The sequence below is a fragment of the Diadema setosum genome, chromosome 14 (genome assembly GCF_964275005.1).
Source record: "Diadema setosum chromosome 14, eeDiaSeto1, whole genome shotgun sequence".
Lineage (NCBI taxonomy): Eukaryota > Metazoa > Echinodermata > Echinoidea > Diadematoida > Diadematidae > Diadema > Diadema setosum.
Window position 1 is genome coordinate 9744498 of NC_092698.1, and position 25294 is coordinate 9769791.

General features: G+C 39.0%; 2 protein-coding genes across 2 annotated transcripts in view; both read right to left on the reverse strand.

The window, feature by feature from the left end:
* Positions 1-8356, reverse strand: part of LOC140237918 (thialysine N-epsilon-acetyltransferase-like) — a 43653-nt gene extending 35297 nt beyond the window's left edge. The window contains exon 1 of the mRNA XM_072317849.1: positions 8239-8356. Within this exon, the coding sequence (XP_072173950.1) occupies positions 8239-8356 (118 nt within the window). The remainder of the gene's footprint in view (positions 1-8238) is intronic.
* A 3082-nt stretch (positions 8357-11438) lies between these two features.
* Positions 11439-13508, reverse strand: LOC140238365 (thialysine N-epsilon-acetyltransferase-like). The gene is made up of 4 exons (XM_072318298.1): positions 13395-13508; positions 13011-13214; positions 12283-12323; positions 11439-11783 (listed from the first exon to the last, which is right to left on the reverse strand). The coding sequence occupies exons 1-4, from the start codon at positions 13504-13506 to the stop codon at positions 11571-11573; spliced, it is 570 nt and encodes a 189-aa protein (XP_072174399.1). The 5' UTR covers positions 13507-13508; the 3' UTR covers positions 11439-11570.
* Positions 13509-25294: the final 11786 nt, after the last annotated feature.

The window sequence follows — 25294 nt, forward strand, 5'->3', positions numbered from 1 at the left end:
CCCCTTCATTTTCGGCTCATTACGGGAAAAGTCCCCGTGCGACTTATGACTCATTTTGTCGGAGCGCCACACATATTTTCTCGTCGAGACGTATGGCCGAGTGGTTAAAGGCGCCGTCTCAGAGACGTGAGATTGCGGGTTCGAACCCCACAAGATCACGAAACATTTTTTTTTTTTATTTTACTTTTTTCTTCAATTTTGTATTACATATTCGTCCATGTAGAAATCACGTTCGTATATAAACGCACATATACACACACACAGACACACACACACGCCATATCCCTCTTTTTTGTGTGTTGGAGACCACATTGCTTCGACTGCAGCAACATTTTGCAGGTTGACTTTGTCAAACCGATCATAGTATGTAATGACGACGACTGACGTGTTGTACTTTGAACAATTGTCTTTCAAGACGATGTCATTGTTTTGTAATTTGATGACGTCATTACACTGAAAATTGTGATTAAAGGCAAGGTATCAAAACCAGCCGATTATAGGTTTTATGTCTGCGGGACGTATTTTTCCCAAGTTGCCAGAAATGGCATAGTGACCTCAGTCGTTACAGGGCCGCTTCTCCGTCTAGCAATGCAATAGATGTTCACCAGGCCACGTTAGTTGAGTGGGCATAGACTTTCCCCCTGTTATATCTATACATTGTTTTTTTTTTGTCTTACCATTTCCGTGGATGACCCGTGGCCGAGTGGTTACAGAAACGGTTTCGCATGCACGCTCAATATAACTTCAAGGTGCCTATATCACATTCTTTTCTTTGTCGATCACAGATGACCGTCATCTGATGACCACAAGCGTATCACCTAACTCGTCCTCAATGTGACGAGTTTTCATGTCTCGTTCTTCTTTCTTTCTGCCACATTTTGTGTCGTCAATATCTCAATAATGACATTACGGAATGACATGACATTTTCAGTCAACATGTCTCATGACAAAATCTAGCCACAATAAGGTTTTCATGACAGTAACATATCTATGACGTCATCTAGGCGCCATTTTGTGATTTTCGGACCTTGTCACGTGATCGATCATAACTTCATAACTAGATGTTATTTCTGTATCATTTTCGGTGGACATGAAGTTCAGGTCACGCTCTATCTTACTTTTTAACGCTAGTTACACAGGTCATCATTACGCGCGCGTAAGCGCGCGTCAAAATTTTAAAAGACTCAAAACGACTTCCCAATGGGAAATCTCGAAGTTTCAGACAATTTTAAGCGTTTCAAACATTTTCTCGCGTGCGCGTCCGTCCGCGCAATTTCGCGCGCAGAGCCCGTAAGCAACATGAAAATGCAATTTTTTTGACTGATTTGGATTCCTTATACTTGGAGTAACAATATCCATTGATTTCCGATCGATTTCGACCTATAACAAAGGAATGCACTGGCGTCAAAGTTGTAATTCCGCGTGCGCGTCTTTCTGCAAATATAGTGAAAAAACATGTCTTTGTTTATTTCGCCATAGCTCTTTAAATCGTCCGTTGACCCTATATTTCTATTGCATATTACAAAAGTATATGAATTGTAAATAACATTCCAAGTATCAATATTGCCAGGAATACGCGATGACGTCATCATATCGTCATTTTAAATAAAAAAAGTGGAATTGATTATTTTCAGGTACTCTTTCAGACATTCATTTGCTCGTATCTCTGTTGTTTAAGCTCAATATTATCCCAAATTCAGATATGTTGTACTTTGAACATTTGCCTCTCAAGTCCATGTGATGGTTTTGAAATATAATGACGTCATCATACTAGAAATTGTGATTAAAGGTAAAGACTCAAAATCAGACAAGTTTACGTGTTATGTCTATGGGAGGTGATTTTTTTTTTAAACCATGCATTGACTTGACAACGTTTAAGCACCTTTACCTCATCTGATTTTGCTCCATTTCCTCTGAAACATACGTATGTTGTAGCTGAGACAATAAGCTTTAGTAATCGTGCATTTTATGTTTTCAAATCTCCTCATTAGGTTGATAATTTTGTAGTTTAAAACTGAAAATGAGAATGCAATCTGTACAGAACGATTCCCAATTTATCTTTGCAACTGTATATTGATCGAATCCACGCTGCCACTTGTGAGAAGTTGAATAGCGCCATCACAAGTCAACCAGTCACGACAGTGTTATTATACATTTAAGTTTCGCACTCGGTCTTCAGGACAGCCGTGTGGCGTAATCGCTTAGCGCGCTGAGTGTTCATAATGCCATACCGGAAGGAGAGAAGTTCGACTCCCGCAGGATTTTTCCCGTTTTTTCTTTTTCTTTTTTTTTCGGCAATTCAGCTTTACTCCGATGTCATTTATCATATTATTTTATTAAGTGTACGTAACCCGTGAACACGGCTGCTCTATTTCCCTTGTTTTGTATTGGAGTTTGGACATTGGGTTTGCTTCATTAATTTTGTCACACTTAATGTTGTAAATTGCCCCTTGTTACAGTGTCCCGCTTGCCACCTTTTGTTTGCTCTTTCCTTTTCTCTTCATTGGCTCTTGTTATATTGTAACAGGATAGGTAGGAACATGTACGTCTAGATAACTGGCAGGAATGGGAGCTGAATTGATTAACTCTAGTCCAGGTGTATGGCGTCTCGCTCATCTCTTTGAAATTTCAGGTTGTCATAAATGGAAGGCATCACTGTTTAGTAGTAGTAATGAACCTTTTCATGTTGTAAATGATATAAAGATATGAATTTCACATCAAATCTTCGGGACAGCCGTGTGGCTTTATAGTCGCTTAGCGCGCTCCATGGTCATTGTGCACTACCTTCGAGACCCGCAGGACGCTATTATTTTTTTTCTCTCTCTAACTCAACTGGAGCACGAATGGCAACTGAATAGATTAACTCTAGGCCAGGTGTATGGCGTCTCGCTCATCTCTTTGAAATTCCAGGTTGTTATTGTTTGACCCAAGAACGGAATTGTAGACAGGTTTTATGTTGCTATAGAGGTATCTTGTGCCACATGAGTAGAAGGCATCACTGTTTAGTAGTAGTAATGAACCTTTTCTTGTCCCTCCATGTCAATTATAGTGTGTTTAAAGGGGTTGTGTGTCTATCTGCTAAAGAAAAGGAAAAACTTATTTTCGTCATGGCTGTTTCTCTATACGTAGCCGTAGGTGAGGAGTGTTGTTGGTATCTGAGCAGTGAACAACAGAGCATCAGGCTAAAATCCCCCTTAGTTATACGCGCTAAGCGTTCAATTTGATATTATCTTTATTTATGTAGTCAATCACTGCTAATGAAGTTACAGAATTATGTTATGACACATTGCACTGAAAGTTTGTAAAGCAAAGTTTATGGACAAGGCAAGCAATTGTACATGAATAATACCATTGATTTCAGAGGGAAATTATGGTATACCTAAATGTAAGGGTATCATTGCTTTGGAATTGCTGAGACAATATCTTGGCACGAGGGCTTCCACTTCTAATAACTGATCCCTTTGAAGATGTGTCGGTCACGGGTGATCGTCATGATTCATCTTTCACGTAGAAGCTTCCGTTCCACACTCTTCGTTCGAGAAGACTTACCATCATACTTCAAATTGTGATTAAAGGTAAAGACTCAAAATCAGACAAGTTGACGTGTTATGTCTGTGGGAGGTGATTTTTTTTTTTAACCATGCATTGACTTGACAACGTTTAAGCACCTTTATCTCAGCTGATTTTGCTCCATTTCCTCTGAAACTTATGTATGTGGTAGCTGAGACAATAAGCTGCAGTGATCATGCATTTTATTTTTTTCAAATCTCCTCGTCAGGTTGATAATTTTGCAGCTAAAAACTGAAAATGAGAATGGAATGTGGACCAAACGATTCCTGAATCATCTTTCACATATAAGCTTACGTTCCTCATATTTTCTCGTCAAGACGTACATGGCCGAGAGGATAAAGGCGACGTCACAAGAGACGTGAGGTTGCACACGTACGGGTTCGAACCCCATAAGAGCACGAAACAAAATTCGTATATCTTTTTTTTTATGGAGTATTCACCTTCGTCCATGTAGAAAGCACGTTTTCATGTAAACGTACACACACACAGGCACACACACACACACAGGCACACACACACACACACACACAATATCCCTTTGTTTTGTGTTGGAGACCACATTGCTTTGACTGGCAACTTGGACTTGAAATTACAAAGTGAAGATGACTCTTAAAAGACAGCATGGCCATGCTTGATTTTTTTTAACAATATGAAGACCTATTGGTAAATATTCATTCACATATCATTTCCAATCAACTTACTTGGACACGGTGACACCACACGAAATTTTCAATTGGTTGCATGACAGAAACAATTTCATCTGAATTATATAGGACTGTATAAAGAATTGGACTTCACGAATATTTCTCAATATTACTTCAAGTCGCAACTTAACATTATTTTCGCTGTCGATCACTGAAAATGAGAATGGAATCTGGTCGAAACGATTCCCGATTTATCTTTGCAACTGTATATTGATCGAATCCTCGCGGCCACTCGTGGGAAGTTGAATAGCGCTATCAGTCACTTTACGTATATCGCCAAAAAACTGAATATCAATGTAAATTTGTGTTGTGTATAGCATACATAGATAGATTTAAGTTTCGCACAGGATCTTCGGATCTTCCGTGTGGCAGAATCGCTTAGCACGCTGCGTGTTTATAATGCCCGACCGGAAGGAGAGAAGTTAATCGAGTCCCGCAAGACTTTTTCCTTTTATTTCTTTTTTCTTTTTTTTCAGCAGTTCAGCTTCACACTGATGTCATGAACACAGCTACTCTATTTCCCTTGTTTTGTATTGGAGTTTGGAGGTTGGGTTTGCTTCATTAATTTTGTCACACGTAATGTTGTAAATTGCCCCTTGAAACAGTGCCCCGCTTGCCACCATTCGTTTTCTCTTTCCTTTTCTCTTCATTTGTTCTTGTTATACTGTAGCAGGATATTTAGGAACGTGTACATTTACATAACTAACAGGAATGGGAACTGAATTAATTAACTCTAGTCCAGGTGCATGGCGTCTCGCTGATCTCTTTGGAATTCCAGGTTGTTATTGTTTGACCAAATAACGGAGTTAAAGACAGGCAGGGAAGGAAGTGACTTGATATTGCTTCATAATGAGGAATTTTGGGCAACACCTTTCCAAGCGTAGTGATTATGACGGGGTTCTCTGTCGTTTATTTTCGTCATGGCTGTTTCACTAGTTTAGCCATAGGTGACATATGTTGTTGGCATTTGGGAGAATAGAACAGATCAGTACCAAACTGGAATAGCCCTATAAGTAATGTGGTAAGCGTTCAATTTTTTGCATTATCTTTCTTCTTCAAAGTCAGTCACTACTGATCGAAATACACAATAATATGACACGTTCCATTGGTAGTTTAGGAAAAGGGAGTTAATGCACGATGCAATGATAAATGTGCTACCATTGATTTTAGAGACGTCGTTGTGGTGTGGTACTGGTGATGGTAAGGGAACCATAGATTGCTTTTAAAGTAATGAGACAATCATTGGACCTTTGCATCAAGACCGTATTCCCATCTAGAATATAATGCATGTTCGTGCGGAGTTTTTTTTTTTAATCCTGACGTGGACATTTTCTTTTCCTTGTTTTTAATTTAAGAATGTTATATCTAAATTTGTTTCTTTCCCCTAACATTTTTTTTTTTGTTGGATATAAAGTTGGACGTTCCGTGACCGAGTAAAAGAGCAGCGATTTAGTTACAGTTTCAATGCATCTTGTTTACCATCTTCTCTGACATTAAATTGATTGTTTTTAAATTTGACATTGTCTGTCTATAAAGCAATTTGCCTGTTTATGCTCATAAAACACTGCTATAACAACTAATACATTTGCTTCACTTGTCACACGCAATGATGTGGATTGCAGTTGTGCATGCATTTTTTCTTTTGCCACCTCTCGTTTTTCTCTCCCCTTTTCCCTCATTTTGGATTTGTTATACTGCAGATGGGAATGATTACAATGACATAACCCAACTTGAAGTAGGAATGAGAACTGAATAAATTAACTCTAGGCCAGGTGTATATAGCGTCTCGCTCATCTCTTTGAAATTTCAGGTTGTCATTGTTCGATCAACGGAGTTGAAGACAGGCTTTATGTTGCTATAGAGGTATCTCGCTCCACATGAATGGAATGCATACGCTGTTTAGTATTAGTAATGAACTTTTTCATGTCCATCCCTGCCAATAAAAGTGTGTTTGATGGGGTTTTGTGTCATTGTGCCTATGAGAAAGCAAAGTTTTATTTTCGCCATGGCTGTTTCTCTATGCGTAGCCGTGGGTGATGGGTGTTGTTGGCATCTGGCCAGTAAAGAACCGAATATTATGCTATAATACCACCCTCCCCCGGTTAGGTTCTAAGCGTTCAATACGGTGATATATCTTTCTTCTTTATTATGTCAATCACTGCTGATGGAATTACAGAATTATGTTATGACACGTTTCACTCAAAGCTTAAAAAACAAAGTATATGCACGATACAAGTAATGGTGCATGAGTCCTATAGGCCATTGATTTTAGATGAGAAATTATGACATGCCTATAGTAGGATTGTCATTGATTAGGAATTAATGAAACGATTAAGCACACCTTCCACTTCTAACTGTCCCCTATGAATGTGTGTCGATCATGTGAGATCGTCATAAATTATCATTCACGTATAAGCTTACGTTCGAAGTGTACTCTTAGTTGGAGGAGACCTATAGTTACATGGTTAAAGGCGATGTCTCTTTCGCTGGAGCCGTACGTTTGGCCCGTTTTTCTTTTGCCCTTTTCTCTTTAATTGAGATATCACTTTCGTCCAGGTATAAATCACATTCTCATGTAAACAGACTCACTTGCTCTATATCCCTTGTTTTGTATCGGAGGCTTCATTGGATTTACTGCTTGTAAATCTCACAGGCTTGTATATAGCTGTAAGAGCTCTTTGAACTGATCACTATGATAGCAAGATGAGAGGGAGTCATATTGGTTATGTAAATAATGGTCAAAGGTCATATTTTAAAAGGCCACTGTTAAAGCCAGGATGGTTATAAACACTTAATTGTCATGTTTTATTTGTACGTGCCGAGGATCACTTGGATCCCGTTTACAGTGCGAGGTTCGGCCGCGGCTCGGCCGCGCCGAGACCGCCTTCATTTCGGTGTAAACGCGCAAAAGGCCAAATGCGGGGCCAAAATGGCCTCGCATTAGGCCACGCTAATATGGTCTCGGCCGCGGCTGAGCCGCGGTCGCGCCCGGCCTTTTTCTCAGTGTAAACGCAAACTGGGCTAAATGCGCGGCCAATTTTATTGTGGCTTCCAAACACTCGCCTGTACTATTTCGCTATTCAGGATATTAACCACTTCAACGTCGAAAACTAGTATAGTTTAAGGTGGTTTTGTCCTGCAAAGGATTTTCTCCTTCGGCAAAGGCCTTTGCCCGAACGGCGACTTCGTCGCCACGGAATTCAGTTGCCAAAGGATCTGAAAACCAGACAATACCAAATTGCGTTTGTTTACAAGTAGAGCGCCACTACGACAAAATATTGAAAGGTTTGAATCAAAAGCGCGGCCGAGCCCGGCAGTGTAAATGGACTAAATTGCGGGGCTCGGCCGCGCAATTGAGGCTCAAAAAATCCGTAAATCGACTTAGTCGTACACGCACAGAATTTCCACATAGTTTGTGTGACAGAAAAACAAATGTGATCTGAATAATAAATGTAGGCCCCCAAAAAAGTTCAACTAAGTATCTCATTATAACTTCAAGGTGCTATATTACATTCTTTTCTTTGTCGATCACGGATGACCGACATCTGATGACCCCAAGCGTATCACCTAACTCGTCTTCAGTGTGACGAGTTTCATATCTCGTTATTATTGATATTATTCTATCATCATCATTATTATCATCATTACAGATAAACAGAAAATAGCTGCTCGAGACGTACCGTTTGGCTGTTATCCAAACGAAATACTAATGCTTAAAGGGCAAGTATTACCTGGTTTGTCTTCCGCTATAAATTCCTGCAAGGCCTATATAATCCAGCTTCTGCTAATAGCAACCATTACATGATAATGGGCCGTTTTGAGAATTTAAAACAGATAATCATGATATCATTCATGTTATTATCATGACGTTCTATACAATTAATGGTGTTCTGTTTATGCACAGAAGATTTGTAGACATTTCTTACGTTAACCCCATATTACAGACGACAATCCAGAGACTCACCATCTTCCGTGATGTTGGGCTGTCCGTCCCGGTGAAAGTCTTCCTGCAGTTTAACGATGAGACCAAGCAAGGAGTCGACATCTTCCAGGCGACCACGGCGGATCACGTACGAAGCCATGTCGAGAGTTGCATGCAAATGATAGCAGATGTCGCGTGAAATTCGAAAATCAGTCGTAAGGCGGTAAGGTGATTAAAGGTAATGCAGTAGGTCACAGTTTGCTTTCACTGAAGGTCGTCACGATCGTCGAACTCGTATCGTTTATGTGGGAATAATTTCCAAATACATTGTACATTTATCATATCGACACACTCAGCACACAACAGTATTGACAGTAATGATAATTGAAGCACTACCGTAAACATATGTCTCAATGTAGGTACCTAACTACTGCATATTCAGACAATACAACAGCAGCAGCAGCAGCAACAACAACATAAGATATTGTTACGCTATAGCACGGCCTTTTACTTCATTAGTAAAAGACTAAGACTGCTTAATTAAATGTAAAAAACACAATGTATGTAATAAACAGATTGGTATCGTGTAAATGTCATCAAAACAAACATAAAGAATGCACCTTGCTAGCACCTTGGTTTTTATGTGAAATGTTATTGAATTCTGCAATGTTCACTGAATAGGATGGAAATGGCACAATGAACGCTTCAAACACAGAGACACACAGTCCCACATAATGCACACACAGAAAACACTTTTACACGTACTTTTTGCCTCACGTTTACTTCTTTTATTGTTTTCTTTCTGTGGTGTGATAAAGAATTTAAAGACATTCTCATTGATTTCCTAGTCCATGGATCATGTCAACTTAAACGTTCACGTTCATAAACAGGACTGTTGCAATGTCACTTTATCAAGAGATTCATTCTTGTAAACATACGTATTATCTTGACGACAGAATTTATGAACTCAGAAAGAAAGCTTATAAACGTAATTACATTATTGTCTTCGTTCTTCGTCTTATCTGATAGCACAGTATCTGCAAATTATACCAGCGCGACTTTTTTTTTCTCAAAATATTACAGATGTTTTACTACCAATCACTGAATTGCAATATCAATCGTCCCATTGCAATTACAGCTTTTAAAAACAAAAGAAAAAACAAGTTTAATTCTCACGAGTGTTATGTTACAGTTCATTGAGAAACTGTAGACGTGACGTCACTATCACGTGACTGGCTTGGAGCAAGGAAAAACCATGTGAAGGGACATCATGATACATGTATCACTGTCATCTCTTTTCTCCCATTTAAGTAACCTCACTTCAGTCTTGTCTCATGTGTTCAGTTCACAGCATTATTTAGTTTCGACTTAACCATAGCCGACCTCTCCTCAAACTGCTGCGTATGCTGAGGCTCATCATGGGTTATAAGTATCGTTTACTCCATGTTGAATCTGACACTGATCTTGTACTTTTTTATCCATTATAGTCGTTTCATGGTTGGCCTTTCGAGCACTGCTAATTCCCCACAGATCAGCCTTGTTTTACACACATTGGCATGCCATCGTAACTTACATATTTTAATTGTTCATTTTCTCATGAATGAAATATAGGCCTACAGCAAATAATGTTGATTCATAGTTTTGTTTGTGAATAACTAAACACTCTCTGGACCGAGGGAAAACACGTAGGCTCCACCAATGACAAGAGATTATCTTGCCCTTTGTATACAACACGAGTCTCCATGATGGGCACGAATTTATCAAAGTGTAATACAAGAAGTTATTCCTGGTTGGATAACTTCATTCAGAAAAATGATTAGTTATATTTTATACCAGGATTTGAGACTGGGGCGTAATCGCGTTTGAATGAAAAACTGGAAATTTCAAAATTTTATGTACAAACTATATGGCAGGTTGTAATGGGATAACATAATGACTTCACTATTTGCAAATTCGTACATTGTATCGACTGTTCAAGAACTGTTTCCTGACAAATTCAAATGGCATATATTCCTAATTTCTTTTTTCATTCGATTTTGATCAAATATTTATTGTTGTGTTGAAATGATTTAACTCCTTTTCAGAGTAATTATTAACTGCACTGGAATTGATCCCCTTGCAAGACGTGGATTTAGTCTTGTTTGCTGTCATCTAGTGGTGAATTTTAGCCAGTGGCACTGAACCTCATACAATTCTGAACATTCACAGTAATCAGGGCCGGCGCTGCGTTTTTAAAAGTTGGGGCAGTTTATGTTTATATTTCTGGTGTCACTTCCGGGTTTAATCAGCTGACCAGCAGAGCAAAGAAAAAACAAAAAAGGGGAGGGGGTGGGGGACAAGTGGTTAGATCCTGTATGTATCAATTATGCAAAAAGGGGGGGGGGGGGCGAACGAGCCCCTCCCCCCCCCCAACCCTCCACCCTGCTTGTGCCTGCCATTGTAATTATGTATACAGCACCATTTCACCACACTGAATTTTGAATTGCAGGTTCAATTCCACCTCAAACTTGGTTGTCTATTGTTCTTGATTTTTTTTTCGGCGGAATGGTAATGACTTTCCCATTGACAAAGGAAATACGGCAATATTTATACGTTAACATATTGAATATTTCAGTATTTTCTGTAATTTTCAGCTAAATGGGGAAAGCACTGCGTCCTAATCAAGTCCAAATACAAGTTAGTCTGATAAGAAAGAGTAAAATATTATGAGTTCAACAGCATGAATTTGATTGAAATTGGACGAAAAATAAGAAGTTATGACATTTTGAAGTTTCGCTATTTTGGCGTGAAACATGCAAATATGCAAATGGCAAAGTGAGCATGTCATTTCCTCACAACTTACCATATACTTTGTACATAAAATTGTGGAATTTCCAGTTTTTCATTCAAACGCAATTATGCCCGAGGCTCAAGTCCTCGTATATCTAACTGATCACTATTCTAAAGTTATACAACCAAGAATAACGTCATGTTCCAGACTTCAATGACAGAAACATTGAATTTTCGTCATTTTCTTTTTGTACACGATCAATGGAAAACTGTGAGGGTATGACATGGTTAGCTTACTCATTTGCATATTCATATCCACTGTACAACTCAAAATGTCATACAGTAACTTCCTTATTTCTCATCCGATTTCAGTCAAATTTTTACTGTTGAACTCGTAGGATTTTACTCTCTTTTATCAGACTAACTTATATTTGGACTGGATTTCCTCTTTAACTCACCAACACTGGGTTGAAAATTCCTTCAGTATCAAATTATCATATCACAGTAGTGACATGATGTACATTATTACATCACACTAATATAACGAATGGATGATAAGAAGAGGTATAGGGTATTCAGTAACTAACTTTTCTACGTTTTTTGATTTACAGTTCTATACTTATTGTGGCGTCACCTCGACAAACGACGTTCATATCGGAGGTGAATTTCTGCATATCCGGAAGGAAAAATCGCATGTAATCGCGGCCGAGTGAATCCGTGAGATCTCTGGCGCCGATTCCCGTGTAGAATGTTTTGGTGCCTGCATCCTCGGAAAGAATGTCCCAGTCCATACTGCCGTAACCACAGTCGACGCAGTCCTGTAGGAGGAGACACGAAGTTCACATAATTTGTGACAGAGTACACGAGGAACAAGCGATAATGCGCTAAAAAACAAAACAAAAAATAAAACAAAACAAAAACAAAACAAGAGGAAAACGAACAGGTAATGGTCATGATTGTCATATTCTTATGCAGATATGAAAGTAAAGTAGAATTCTGAAGCAGAAAAGATGACGTTATTATCGTTTTGCCTAATCTGCATTATCGGGCATAGGCCTACGTACCTGATGTTATCGTTCCAAGAAAGCATGTTTGATTTCAAAATACCCTACATTTCTTCTTTTTTTTGGGGGGGGGGGGGGGGAGGGGAATCCAATGTGTTGCATCATTTTTTTTTTTCCTTTGGAGTGGAATATTGTTTGACTTTCCATTAAAGACATATTTATGATAAACACAAATTTGGACTACGTATTTTTTTTTTTTAGTTTAATACATAAAATACATTTTATAAATCAAATTCCTCTCCGTGCAACCTACTTTCGCTGCAGCTTTCATCAAAGCTTTGCCGAGTTTTTTCCCTGCAAGGAAATAAAGTAAGACAGAAATGACAACGATTTGTAAGGCATCACGTGATCAATCAACAATAACAAAATCCGTGTATACTTTACAAATTACATCAGATAGCAAATGGGAGGCACATCTTAAAGGCGATTTTCCTTTTTTTTTCATACATCTTTTACAAAAATATGAATACACAATACGTGACATATTTGTCACACAATCAAAAAAAAAAAAAAAAAATGCGATGTTACTAAAGGATGACCTGCCCTGTTTGGGACATAACACGTTACACAGATACTACAGCATCTTCCTACAAAAAAAAAAGAAAAAAAGTATCGAAAGCCACATCAAGGATGAAAGTAGGCGCAAAAAGGGAAAATGTCAATCATATTCGTATAAAGATAAGGAGTTTTATAATTTTTCGTATAAAGTCAAACTGGCAGTCACTCAAAGGCACCGTTTACGGTTAACTGGTGTCGGCATTTAGGGTATGTTTTACCGGTGTGACGCCAGTAGAGTGCAATTGGATGTGCTGTCATAGGCCATGTAGAATTTTTGAAGTGTTTGGACGAGATTGGGTAGCGCATTAATGTCCGAGAGCGACCATAATGTGAGAAGGGGGAGGGGAAATGCACCGTCGAAATTCAACAATAATCAACACCCTGCTTAAAACTTTCCTGCAGACAGTACTCAATTCTCAGTACCTCTGTGATCTTCGTCCACGTACAACCCGCAGAGGAAGGCAATGGGACCGTGCAAAATGTTGTACATATCATGCACCGCACCAAAGCCCACAACACTTCCCTCGCCCTGCTGCCCGGCCTCCTTCGTATCACACGATGGGAAGTATTCCACGACGTAGATTTTGAGACGTGACCCATTCCCACTCAGTCCGTCCCTGCGCAGTACTGGGTTCAAGTTTAGACATCAGGTTATCAGGTACACGTTAAATGTGTAGATGCAAAATATATGTAGCAAATAATACGATATCTCCATCAATGTTTCGTACAACGGTTGAGAACGAGAACAGAAGCCTAAAATAATTATGAACAAGAAAAACAATATCATGATAGTATACTTCTCCTAACCGTCTTCCGTGATCGTTGCCTTCGATTGCTCATGGTCCCCGAGTTCGCTCACGAGTCGCATCAACGAGCCGAGGTCGTACTCCTTCGCTCTCCGGATAACGTAGGAAGACATGTCAGATCACAGGTCGTCCATGAAATACTGATACATGTACAAACAGCTGCGATTCCAATAGGTGGGGGTACATAATACATGTAGCGTGTAAGGTCATTCAGATTCGCGATGTTTCATCGCGAGGGCTCTCCGTTCTGTTTGGACCGAATTTGACCCACTTTAGTGCAGAGTCCACCAAAGCCTCAATGCAGCTGAAGCGCAGAGATTGTCATATTCCGTCTGTAAACAATTTGATCGGCCTATTGTGACCTCGGCATTGACGAACCCATGCCGTGCCCATAGGCGTTATACCAGTAGGGGATTATATAGGTCAATTTACAGTTGTGTTGAACTCTATACGAGTCATTACAGCTCCCATGAAAGTCGAAAATCATTCCGAACGATATTGATACATAATAATATGTTTGGGGACCTAAAATACCTGGAAGTGTTCAATCCTAGTTATTGTTGATGAGCATCTGACTTGGAAAGCCCATAGTTTATACAATCTGTTTCCGCCAAGGTTCTCGAAATGTAGGTGTCAAGCATGTGTATAATAGATTAAGATCAATATACATACATGTATTACCTGAGAGGATTTTAAGAATTTTATACAATACCATTTCTTATACCTGACTTACTCTAATGTCGCACTGGGTAATATGGTTAAGATTCTCATTGTTGAATTGAGGTATAGATGTATTGCAAAAAAAAAAAATGAAAATAACAATGGTTTGTCACCAATTTAGACTTCAGGCAGCCGAGTAATAAGCCATATTCTTTCAGTACCATTTGATTAATTAGTGTCTTGGTTTTCATGTTTAAACTTAAATCTTCTCTGCAATTTTGACAATTTTCATATGAGATTTCAACCAAAAGACATTTTGCCCTTAATTCACAGATTTATAATGACAACACGCGCCAAAGAAACCGCCTCCATCTACAATGTAGGGACTAATGTTTTTTTTTTTCTCTCTCTCTCTCTCTGAACCACTCGTATTAAAGAATATGGAACCAGCTGCCAGTTGATATAGGAACAGAACAACATTCTAGTTTCAAGATTTAAATACCTATTTCTATTTGACAATTTGAAAAGACTTAAGCCAGTGTTAAACACTTTAAATAGTTCATGAAGTTTGACCAACCTAGTCTTGTGTTCTGTGAGGTGTGGATATGTGTGAGAGCATGTGTGTGCGACTTTGCTCGCGATTAGAATTGTTTTCAGTAACTGCTAATATAAGGAAATACTGAATTCTTACAAGCAAACAACACAAGGAACCGACGACTTTGACTCCTGCGTATTGAATAGGCGTTGAAGATAAACGTGCCTGCATTTTATGGGGGATAATCGCTGCAGCCAGAGTAGTCAAACTCAAGATACCAAAGGACATCGTGCTTGATTTCCTTGGTCAACAGCGCTTCCTCGCTATTATAGAATACGAACAATGTTTTTTGCCTGCAGGATTCAAGCAAACAAACAAAGAAACAAACTGTGATGTGCAAGAGAATATTAACTAGAGGGGTTGAAGGTTGAGGTTTGAATTTTCTTCAGTTTGTCTGAAGGCAAAACATTGACTCCATCACCCCAGAGAACAAAATATATGAAAACATAATTCGCTAACAACATTAAACAACCCACATTTATATATGGGATCCACAATTACATTTGGGTTCTGGTTTCCTTTAAAGGTATTCATTACCACTGGCAGCAGTGATTTAAAAATGTTCGAGATATCACATTTGATGCATATGTGTAGGTCAGCTGTATCACAAAACATCCTACTGCATAAAAATTTCGCAATAAAGCCTACAATTATGGAGATATCATTTTTCTCAATTAACCTAACTGTAGCGGTTTGTTCTGAAAGCAATTTTATTGTAATTATTGTTGATATTCTGTATATTCAACGATATTTAACAGCGATTGTAATGATTAACATTTTTACATTGGTTGTTTCTAGCCTAGACTCACATTTTAGAACTATTTCAAAGCACTAAAGCTGGGTTTTTGTTTCATGGTAAATATTGCCTTTAAAAGTAGGCTCACTTATTGCCTCTTTCAAGGGTGCGGGGCGTGTATTTCAGAGTCGGGCCAAAAGAAGATGTGGCAGCTATTAAAGGGGCATTCCAGACGATTTTCATAATTTCACGTTATATACATAAATCGACAGCGCCATACATAGATTTGTGGAATTTATTGTGTTCTTGAGCAGAGAAACCAATACTCTGAAAATCTTAGACCCCGTTTACAGTGCGGGGCTGGGCCGAGCCGCGGCCGAGCCCGGCCTTTATTACGGGGCCGAGCTTCGCAATTCTGTCCGTTTACAGTGCCGGGCTCGGCCCGGGCTTTTAATTCAAACCTATCAATATTTTGTCGTAGTGGCGCTCTGCTTGTAAACAAACGCAATTTGGTGTAGTCTGGTTTCCAGACCCTTTGCCAACTGGACTCCGTGGCGACGAAATCGCCGTTCGGCAAAGGCCTTTGCCGAAGGAAAAATCCTTTGCAGGACAAAACCACCTTAAACTATACTAGTTTTCGACGTTGAGGGGGTTAATATCCTGAATAGGGAAATAGTACGGGCAGAGGGTCTGGAAGCCAGACTATATTTGGTACTGCATTTGGCCCAGTTTGCGTTTACAGTGAGAAAAGGTCGGGCTCGGTCGCGGCTCGGAGCCGCCGTTCGGCAAAGGCCTTTGCCGAAGGAAAACTCTTTTGCAGGACAAAATCACCTTAAACTATACTAGTTTTCGACGTTGAGGGGGTTAATATCCTGAATAGCGAAATAGTACGGGCAGAGGGTCTGGAAGCCAGACTAGATTTGGTACCGCATTTGGCTTTCCATTGATACCTAATTATGTTGTTTGACAAACGTCATGCATGACTGAGCACATTAACTTTAAAGACCACAATCACAAATTGCAGTTTTCCCACTTTGCGTGTTACATGTAGAAACAATGAATGCCTCACTGAATGGATGAGATCTGTCAATGAAAGTGACCAAATCAACATGCCAGCCTGTACGAATGCAGGTTTGTGTTTAGAATTTGTGTTTAGGGTTTCTTTTGACATTTTATGGTCCATAACGTTTAACGTGACCACCTGTCCGATAACGTATTCCCACTAAGGCCAACCCACACAGTCCATTTTCTCTGTTCATCATTCAACATATACATGTAGCTCGCAGCGACAAACCATGTCTTGAATATGAAGAGAGAAAATGGATAATGGGTTAGCCTTTGTGGGAGTGACCAAGTTATCAACAACGGTGACCATTTTGAAGGTTACGGACTAGAAGAAACCCTAAACCCAAGCCTGCAGTCATGCAGGCTGGCCTTTTAATTTGACCACTTTCATTGACAGATCTCATCCTTTCAGTGAGACATTCATTGTTCCTTCATGTGACACTCATACTTGGAAAAACACAAAATTCTTTGATTTTTTTTTTTTTTTTGGGGGGGGGGATATAGAAATATAAGGATTTGGTGCATAATTTCTGTGGAATATTTTGGAAAATTGTCAATCCCCAAAGTGTAACGAAAATATGGAAGGGGACAGAGCAAGGGGAGGACAATTTCTACCAAAGAAAGCAAGACTAGTATTTTTTTTTTTTTTTTTTTTTTGCATCTCGGGAATTATTTGGGAGCAAAATGATACGTTTGCGCGGCTCCTCAATGTTTTCATGGAGGGGGTGGGGGCAACCAGTCTTTGCCCAAAAGTGTACTGAATCTATGGATGGGAACCAAGCCCCCCCCCCCCCCAAAAAAAAAAAAAAAAAAAAAAAAGGTTAATTGAAAGGAGATACCCTCTACCACACGAGGCAACTTTTGGATTTGTTGAACTGAAATGACGATAAAATGTTCTGAAATCTGTCAATCTAATAATAAAGCCTACTACAACTACTACAACAACTCGGGATATGTCCACTTCGACTGCAGCTTCTACCACTACTGCTTTGCAACCACTTGTAACAGAAGATCAAGGTAACATAGAACTGTCAGCAAGTGTGTAGCATTATGTTTCATTTTTGTTTTGTTTTCTAATTAGGTGATACGCTATCAGCGTATCACCTATTGTGATTGTCAAAATCTCTCTTTATTTTTTTTTATTCTTCTTTCTTTCTGGACAATTTTGTGTCGTCAATATCTCAACAATGACATTACGGAATGACATGAAATTTTCAGTCAACATGTCTCATAACAATATCTAGCCACAATAAGGTTTTCATGACAGTAACATATCTATGACGTCATTTAGGCGCCATTTTGTGATTTTCGGACCTTGTCACATGATCGATCATAACTTCATAACTAGATGTAATATCTGCGTCATTTTCGGTGGACATAAAGTTCAGGTCACGCTCTATCTTACTTTTTAACGCTAGTTACCCAGGTCTTCATTACGCTCGCGTAAGAGCGCGTCAAAATTTTAAAAGGCTCAAAACGACTTCCCAATGGGAAATCTCGAAGTTTCAGACAATTTTAAGCGTTTCAAACATTTTCTCGCGTGCGCGTCCGTCCGCGCAATTTCGCGCGCAGAGGGCGTAACCAACATGAAAATGCAATTTTTTTGACTGATTTGGATTCCTGATACTTTGAGTAACAATATCCACTGATTTCCGATCGATGTTGACCTATAACAAAGGAATGCGCTGGCGTCAAAGTTGAAATTTCGTGTGCGCGTCTATGTGGAAATATAGCGAAAAACATGTCTTTGTTTATTTCGCAATAGCTCTTTAAAAAGTCCGTTGACCCTATGTTTTTATTGCATATTACAAAAGCATATGAATTGGAAATAACGTTTCAAGTATCAATATTTCCCGAAATACATTATGACGTCATCATATCATCATCTGAAATCAAAAAAGTGGAATTAATTTTTTTGAGGTACTGTTTCTAACATTCATTTGCTCGTATCTCTGTTGTTTAAGCTCAATATTATTCCAAATTCACATATGTTGTACTTTTAACATTTGCCTTTCAAGTCCATGTCATGGTTTTGAAATTTGATGACGTTATCATACTTTAAATTGTTATTAAAGGTAAAGATGCAAAATCGGACAAGTTTACGTGTTATGTCTATGGGAAGTGATTTTTTTTAAACCATCCATTGACTTGACAACGTTTAAGCACCTTTATCTCAGCTGATTTTGCTTCATTTGCTCTGAAATTTAAGTATGTTGTAGCTGAGACAATAAGCTGCAGTAATCATGCATTTTGTTCTTTGAAATCTTCTCATGAGGTTGACAATTTTGCAGTTTAAAACTGAAAATGAGAATGGAATGTGGACGAATCGATTCGTGATTCATCTTTCACATACATAAGTTTACGTTCCTCATATTTTCTCGTCGAGACGTATGGCCGAGTGGTTAAAGGCGCCGTCTCAGAGACGTGAGGTTGCACTCGTGCGGGTTCGAACCCCACAAGATCACGAAACAAAATACCTAGCTATTTTACTTTTTTTTTCTTCAATGGTGTATTACACATTCGTCCATGTAGAAATTACGTTCGTATATAAACGCACCTATACACACACACACACACACACACACAATATCCCTCTGTTTTGTGTTGGAGACCACATTGCTTCGACTGCTGCAGAATGTTGCATCCTGACTCTGTCAAATAGTATGTAATGACGACAACGGAGGTGTTGTACTTTGAGCAATTGTCTTTCAAGTCCATGTCATTGTTTTGTACTTTGATGACGTCATCACACTGAAAATTGTGATTAAAGGCAAGGTATCAAAATCAGTCGATTATAGGTTTTATGTCTGCGGGACGTATTTTTCCGAAATTGCCAGAAATGGCACAGCGACCTCAGTCGTTACAAGGCCGCATTTCCTTCTAGCAATGCAATACATGTTCACGCGGCCAAAATTGTTGAGTGGGCATTGACTTTTTCCCCCTGTAATATCTATACATTTTTTTTTTCGGCCTTACCGTTTCCGTGGATGTCCCGTGGCCGAGTGGTTAGAGAAACCGTTTTGCATGCACGCTCAATATAACTTCAAGGTGCCTATATCACATTCTTTTCTTTGTCGATCACAGATGACCGACATCTGATGACCCCAGGCGTATCACCTAACTCGTCAGTGTGACGAGTTTCATGTCTCGTTTTTTATTCTTCTTTCTTTCTGGACAATTTTGTGTCGTCAATATCTCAACAATGACATTACGGAATGACATGAAATTTTCAGTCAACATGTCTCATAACAATATCTAGCCACAATAAGGTTTTCATGACAGTAACATATCTATGACGTCATTTAGGCGCCATTTTGTGATTTTCGGACCTTGTCACATGATCGATCATAACTTCATAACTAGATGTAATTTCTGCGTCATTTTCGGTGGACATAAAGTTCAGGTCACGCTCTATCTTACTTTTTTATTGCTAGTTACCCAGGTCTTCATTACGCGCGCGTAAGCGCGCGTCAAAATTTTAAAAGGCTCAAAACGACTTCCCAATGGGAAATCTCGAAGTTTCAGACAATTTTAAGCGTTTCAAACATTTTCTCGCGTGCGCGTCCGTCCGCGCAATTTCGCGCGCAGAGGGCGTAACCAACATGAAAATGCAATTTTTTTGACTGATTTGGATTCCTGATACTTTGAGTAACAATATCCACTGATTTCCGATCGATGTTGACCTATAAGAAAGGAATGCGCTGGCGTCAAAGTTGAAATTTCGTGTGCGCGTCTATGTGGAAATATAGCGAAAAACATGTCTTTGTTTATTTCGCAATAGCTCTTTAAAAAGTCCGTTGACCCTATGTTTTTATTGCATATTACAAAAGCATATGAATTGGAAATAACGTTTCAAGTATCAATATTTCCCGAAATACATTATGACGTCATCATATCATCATCTGAAATCAAAAAAGTGGAATTAATTTTTTTGAGGTACTGTTTCTAACATTCATTTGCTCGTATCTCTGTTGTTTAAGCTCAATATTATCCCAAATTCACATATGTTGTACTTTTAACATTTGCCTTTCAAGTCCATGTCATGGTTTTGAAATTTGATGACGTTATCATACTTTAAATTGTGATTAAAAGTAAAGATGCAAAATCGGACAAGTTTACGTGTTATGTCTATGGGAAGTGATTTTTTTTAAAACCATCCATTGACTTGACAACGTTTAAGCACCTTTATCTCAGCTGATTTTGCTTCATTTCCTCTGAAATTTAAGTATGTTGTAGCTGAGACAATAAGCTGCAGTAATCATGCATTTTGTTCTTTGAAATCTTCTCATGAGGTTGACAATTTTGCAGTTTAAAACTGAAAATGAGAATGGAATGTGGACGAATCGATTCGTGATTCATCTTTCACATACATAAGTTTACGTTCCTCATATTTTCTCGTCGAGACGTATGGCCGAGTGGTTAAAGGCGCCGTCTCAGAGACGTGAGGTTGCACTCGTGCGGGTTCGAACCCCACAAGATCACGAAACAAAATACCTAGCTATTTTACTTTTTTTTTCTTCAATGGTGTATTACACATTCGTCCATGTAGAAATTACGTTCGTATATAAACGCACCTATACACACACACACACACACACACACACAATATCCCTCTGTTTTGTGTTGAAGACCACATTGCTTCGACTGCTGCAGAATGTTGCATCCTGACTCTGTCAAATAGTATGTAATGACGACAACGGAGGTGTTGTACTTTGAGCAATTGTCTTTCAAGTCCATGTCATTGTTTTGTACTTTGATGACGTCATCACACTGAAAATTGTGATTAAAGGCAAGGTATCAAAATCAGCCGATTATAGGTTTTATGTCTGCGGGACGTATTTTTCCGAAATTGCCAGAAATGGCACAGCGACCTCAGTCGTTACAAGGCCGCATTTCCTTCTAGCAATGCAATACATGTTCACGCGGCCACAATTGTTGAGTGGGCATTGACTTTTTCCCCCTGTAATATCTATACATTTTTTTTTTTCGGCCTTACCGTTTCCGTGGATGTCCCGTGGCCGAGTGGTTAGAGAAACCGTTTTGCATGCACGCTCAATATAACTTCAAGGTGCCTATATCACATTCTTTTCTTTGTCGATCACAGATGACCGACATCTGATGACCCCAGGCGTATCACCTAACTCGTCAGTGTGACGAGTTTCATGTCTCGTTTTGCTTCAAGTCGGTATTGCTGTTGTTGTCTTATTTCTTTGTTTTTCCTTCTCTAAGTAGTGCTATTTCCATTAATGTATGTGCTGTCGGACAGGTTTAGTTTACTTTTTTATGTATGTTAATAATGTATGATATGTTTGTGTTTTTTATGTGTGATTAAACGTAGTAGTCAGGAAAATTATTTCAATGCAACAGGGTTGACACATAATACTTACCTACGGGTTTATGTAGCCCAAAGTGTGGCCCGATTCGGAGCTCATTCGGATGGCAATTTTATAGGCATTCCCTGACAACACGACTTTCCTAAAACTGGTACAATGCAAAAAGTACTGGTACAATAGGGTACATTAATTGCAAGCTCAACATTCTCTTGATTTTCTTCTCGTTAACGAACAAAATTAATCATCTAGAGCACATTCTATTGCTTTCACTGAGTAATGGTTCGGTCAAAAGGACAAAAAAAAAATGTTTTTCGTCACAAGATTCAATATCAGATGATAATAATGACCGACGAAAAAAAATGTGAGAATATTATTGGCCTACACAGTAATCTGTAAACTCCCTTGAGTGTTAATTTTCATTCCTATTGTTTCAGGTTTTTATGGATAATTAAAGGGATCGTATTGTTTTGGTGGAGACCTAATTTCAGGTTTCTAACTTTTTTTTTTTTTTGGTAAGATAATGAGAAACCTCTTATGAAATATGAAAGAGCATGTAATTTCGTGAGGAATTCAACGTATAGAATTTTGATTAAAATTGGTTTTGAAATGGCTGAGATATCCAAAACAGAGCGAGTCTAGTAAAGTGTGGGAGCCACACTTTATTACGATCGCTTTATTTTACTTTGTTTTTGGATGTTTCATTAATTTCAAACCCGATTTTCATCAAATAAACTTTGAATTCCTCTTAAAATGGTATGCTCTGTACTATTTTGTAAGTATTTTCTTGGTATCTCGCAAAAAGGTAAAAGCCCAATTCTCATCTCGACCAATACTGTACTGTCCCTTTAAAAAAAGCGACAGAGAATCTCTAATCTTGTACATTCAACACAAGGCCACGCTGGCTGAAAACGAGGGAGATGTTCGTTATTCCCAAAGCTTATTTATATAAAACCGAAATATTGTTCATTGTTCCGAATAGTCGTTATTCCGAAACACACAAATTTCTTTAAACCCAGATGTTAGTTAATAAGAAATTTAAAAAGGGTGCATCAATCCAGATATATGGGTCTTTACTCAAAAGGTTCGTTATTCCGAGGTTCGTTAACCGGAAAACGAAATAAGGCCCGTAAACGTGTGCACTAACGAACCGTCGGAATTACGACAACCCTATATTGTTTTCGCAATGACGTACCGTATCCGGAGAAAGGAACCAACAGTAATATGACTGTCCCGAGTTACGCCATGTTCATGATCTAAACAAGACGAAACCTGTTTTGTTTCATAGGAATTTTTGTCGTCGGCTGCGACAAAAAGACAATCCCCAAAGCTGCAAGCCAATGCCAAATACCAAGCGCTGTTGCCCGTGCCACTCTTTAATACGTCCTGTCGCTGGCAGAGGCTGCACGAGCGCAATGCGGAAGCCACGACTACTTCTGGTTGGACTGCAGATGCTGCTGGAACTCTGTCCCGGAAAGGGTCGATAAGGGAAACGGCAAGTGGCGCTGTGGTCCTGGTGGAAGTAAGCGGTTGGCGCGACTATATGCAACATACTGACGGTATGATTATTTCTCCTTTTAGAAAAAGGACATTATGGAGCACATGATAACTGTACATTATTATTGTGTTATTACTATATGTTATTCACTTTTCAAAATCTTTATCTTATTACTATTTGTTTATTTCATTCAGTTATCAAAATACATTATCTATTCAGAATGGCTAAATCAACACGAGCTGCTTTCCATCAAGGTCGAGAGACAAAACACAATAAAACAAACAAAATACCTAATTAGCGATCCAATTAAAAAAGAAAAGAAAAATCATCAACAATGAAAATTCCACGTCAGCTGCAGTAACAAAATAAGCAAATCAAATGGATGAAATAATCAAGTGAATGAATATTTTATCATCGGTTTTCACATCTCTCTCAAAGAGAAGACCGCGAAAGGGAAAGAAATAGAAAATACAACTCACGCTAGCAATTACAAAAAAAACAAAAAAAGCGAGAATGCAAACACACATATCACACTTTTAAGGTAAAAGTATGTAAGCAAGACAGCACAAAGTCATGAGCACAAACATACACCTACCATTACTCACACACGCGCGCAGTCACACATCATGTCAGTGTGCTTACATGCATGTACATGCAGGAAGACTGATACTAATAAGATTCAGGAACATAAGGAGGTTGCCCTTGCAGTCTCTGGCAGAATTAGAGCTATCTTCTTCTTCTTCTTCATGTCACGTAACATACACATAATTTTATGCTGGTGTGGTCCGCGAAAGAGTTCTCCACTGAGTGCGGTCGGCTGCCATTCTAGTAACGCCAACGATGTTTGTTCCAGTGCACTTCTTGATGTCGTCGATCCAACTTGATGCTGGCCTATCCCTTCTTCTCTTCCCTTCTACCATCTCCTGAATGACTCTTTTGTTAAGACATTCGTGTCTTGTGGCCTGGCCAAAATAGGCTTGTTTTCTTGTTATGATGTCAGTAAACAGTGTCTTCTCAGGCCCAATCTGTTCCAGGACCCATGTGTTGGTTTTACGCAATGTCCAAGAAACTCTCAGCACCCTCCGGTTACATTATATAAAGCTTAAAAGAATCAACGGTCTTTTTGTTGCTTTTCTTCAGTGTCCATGACTCGAAGCCATAATGTCGGGTATGTTGCAACAGGAAAAGCTGTTGACTTAGGAAGTCGAATCTTCAGTGCTGTTGGTACCTTGCTCCTCCAGATTTTTAACATGCTTTGAACCTTGTTTTTGGCGATGGCAGTTCTCCTCTTTATTTCTTGGGTGCAGTCGCCTTTAACGTCGGTAAAAGAGCCAAGGAACTCAAAGCTAGTGGTCTCCTTAATGGCATCTCCATCTAGCTTGAAAGATCTCTCCCGTCATCATAATCATCATCATCATCATCATCATCATCATCATCATCGATGACCATTATTTTTGTCTTCTTGGTATTCAGCAACAGTCCTCTTTTTCACAAGCGGATTTCACTGCTCCCAGGAGGTACATTAGCTCTTTTCTACTGCTGCATACGAGAGGTATAGTGTCATTTGCATATCTCAGATTTGTAATCCGTTGATCGCCAATCCTGATACTTTCATGGAAGTCTTCCAATACTTCTCTCATTATTCTTTCAGCATACATATGTTGAAAAGTTGCGGTGACAGAATGCAGCCTTGTCTGACGCCACGATTAATTTTGAACCACTCTGAATCTCCCCTTCTAGTTCTTATTGCAGATTCCTGGTCTTCATGAAGATTACTAATGAGGAACACAATGTGAGCTGGAAACCCCCTTATAACATTACATTCCACAGATCTTGGTGGGCTATACAATCAAAAGCTTTGCTGTAATCGATGAAACAAAGATACAGTGGCATTTTGCATGGCCTTTGCACTTCTCGATTATGTTTCTGATGTTGACAATTTGGTCCCTGCTACCTCTTCCAACTCGGAAACCTGCCTGTTCTTCAGCAATCTCCCTACTCAGTTTCTGAACCATCC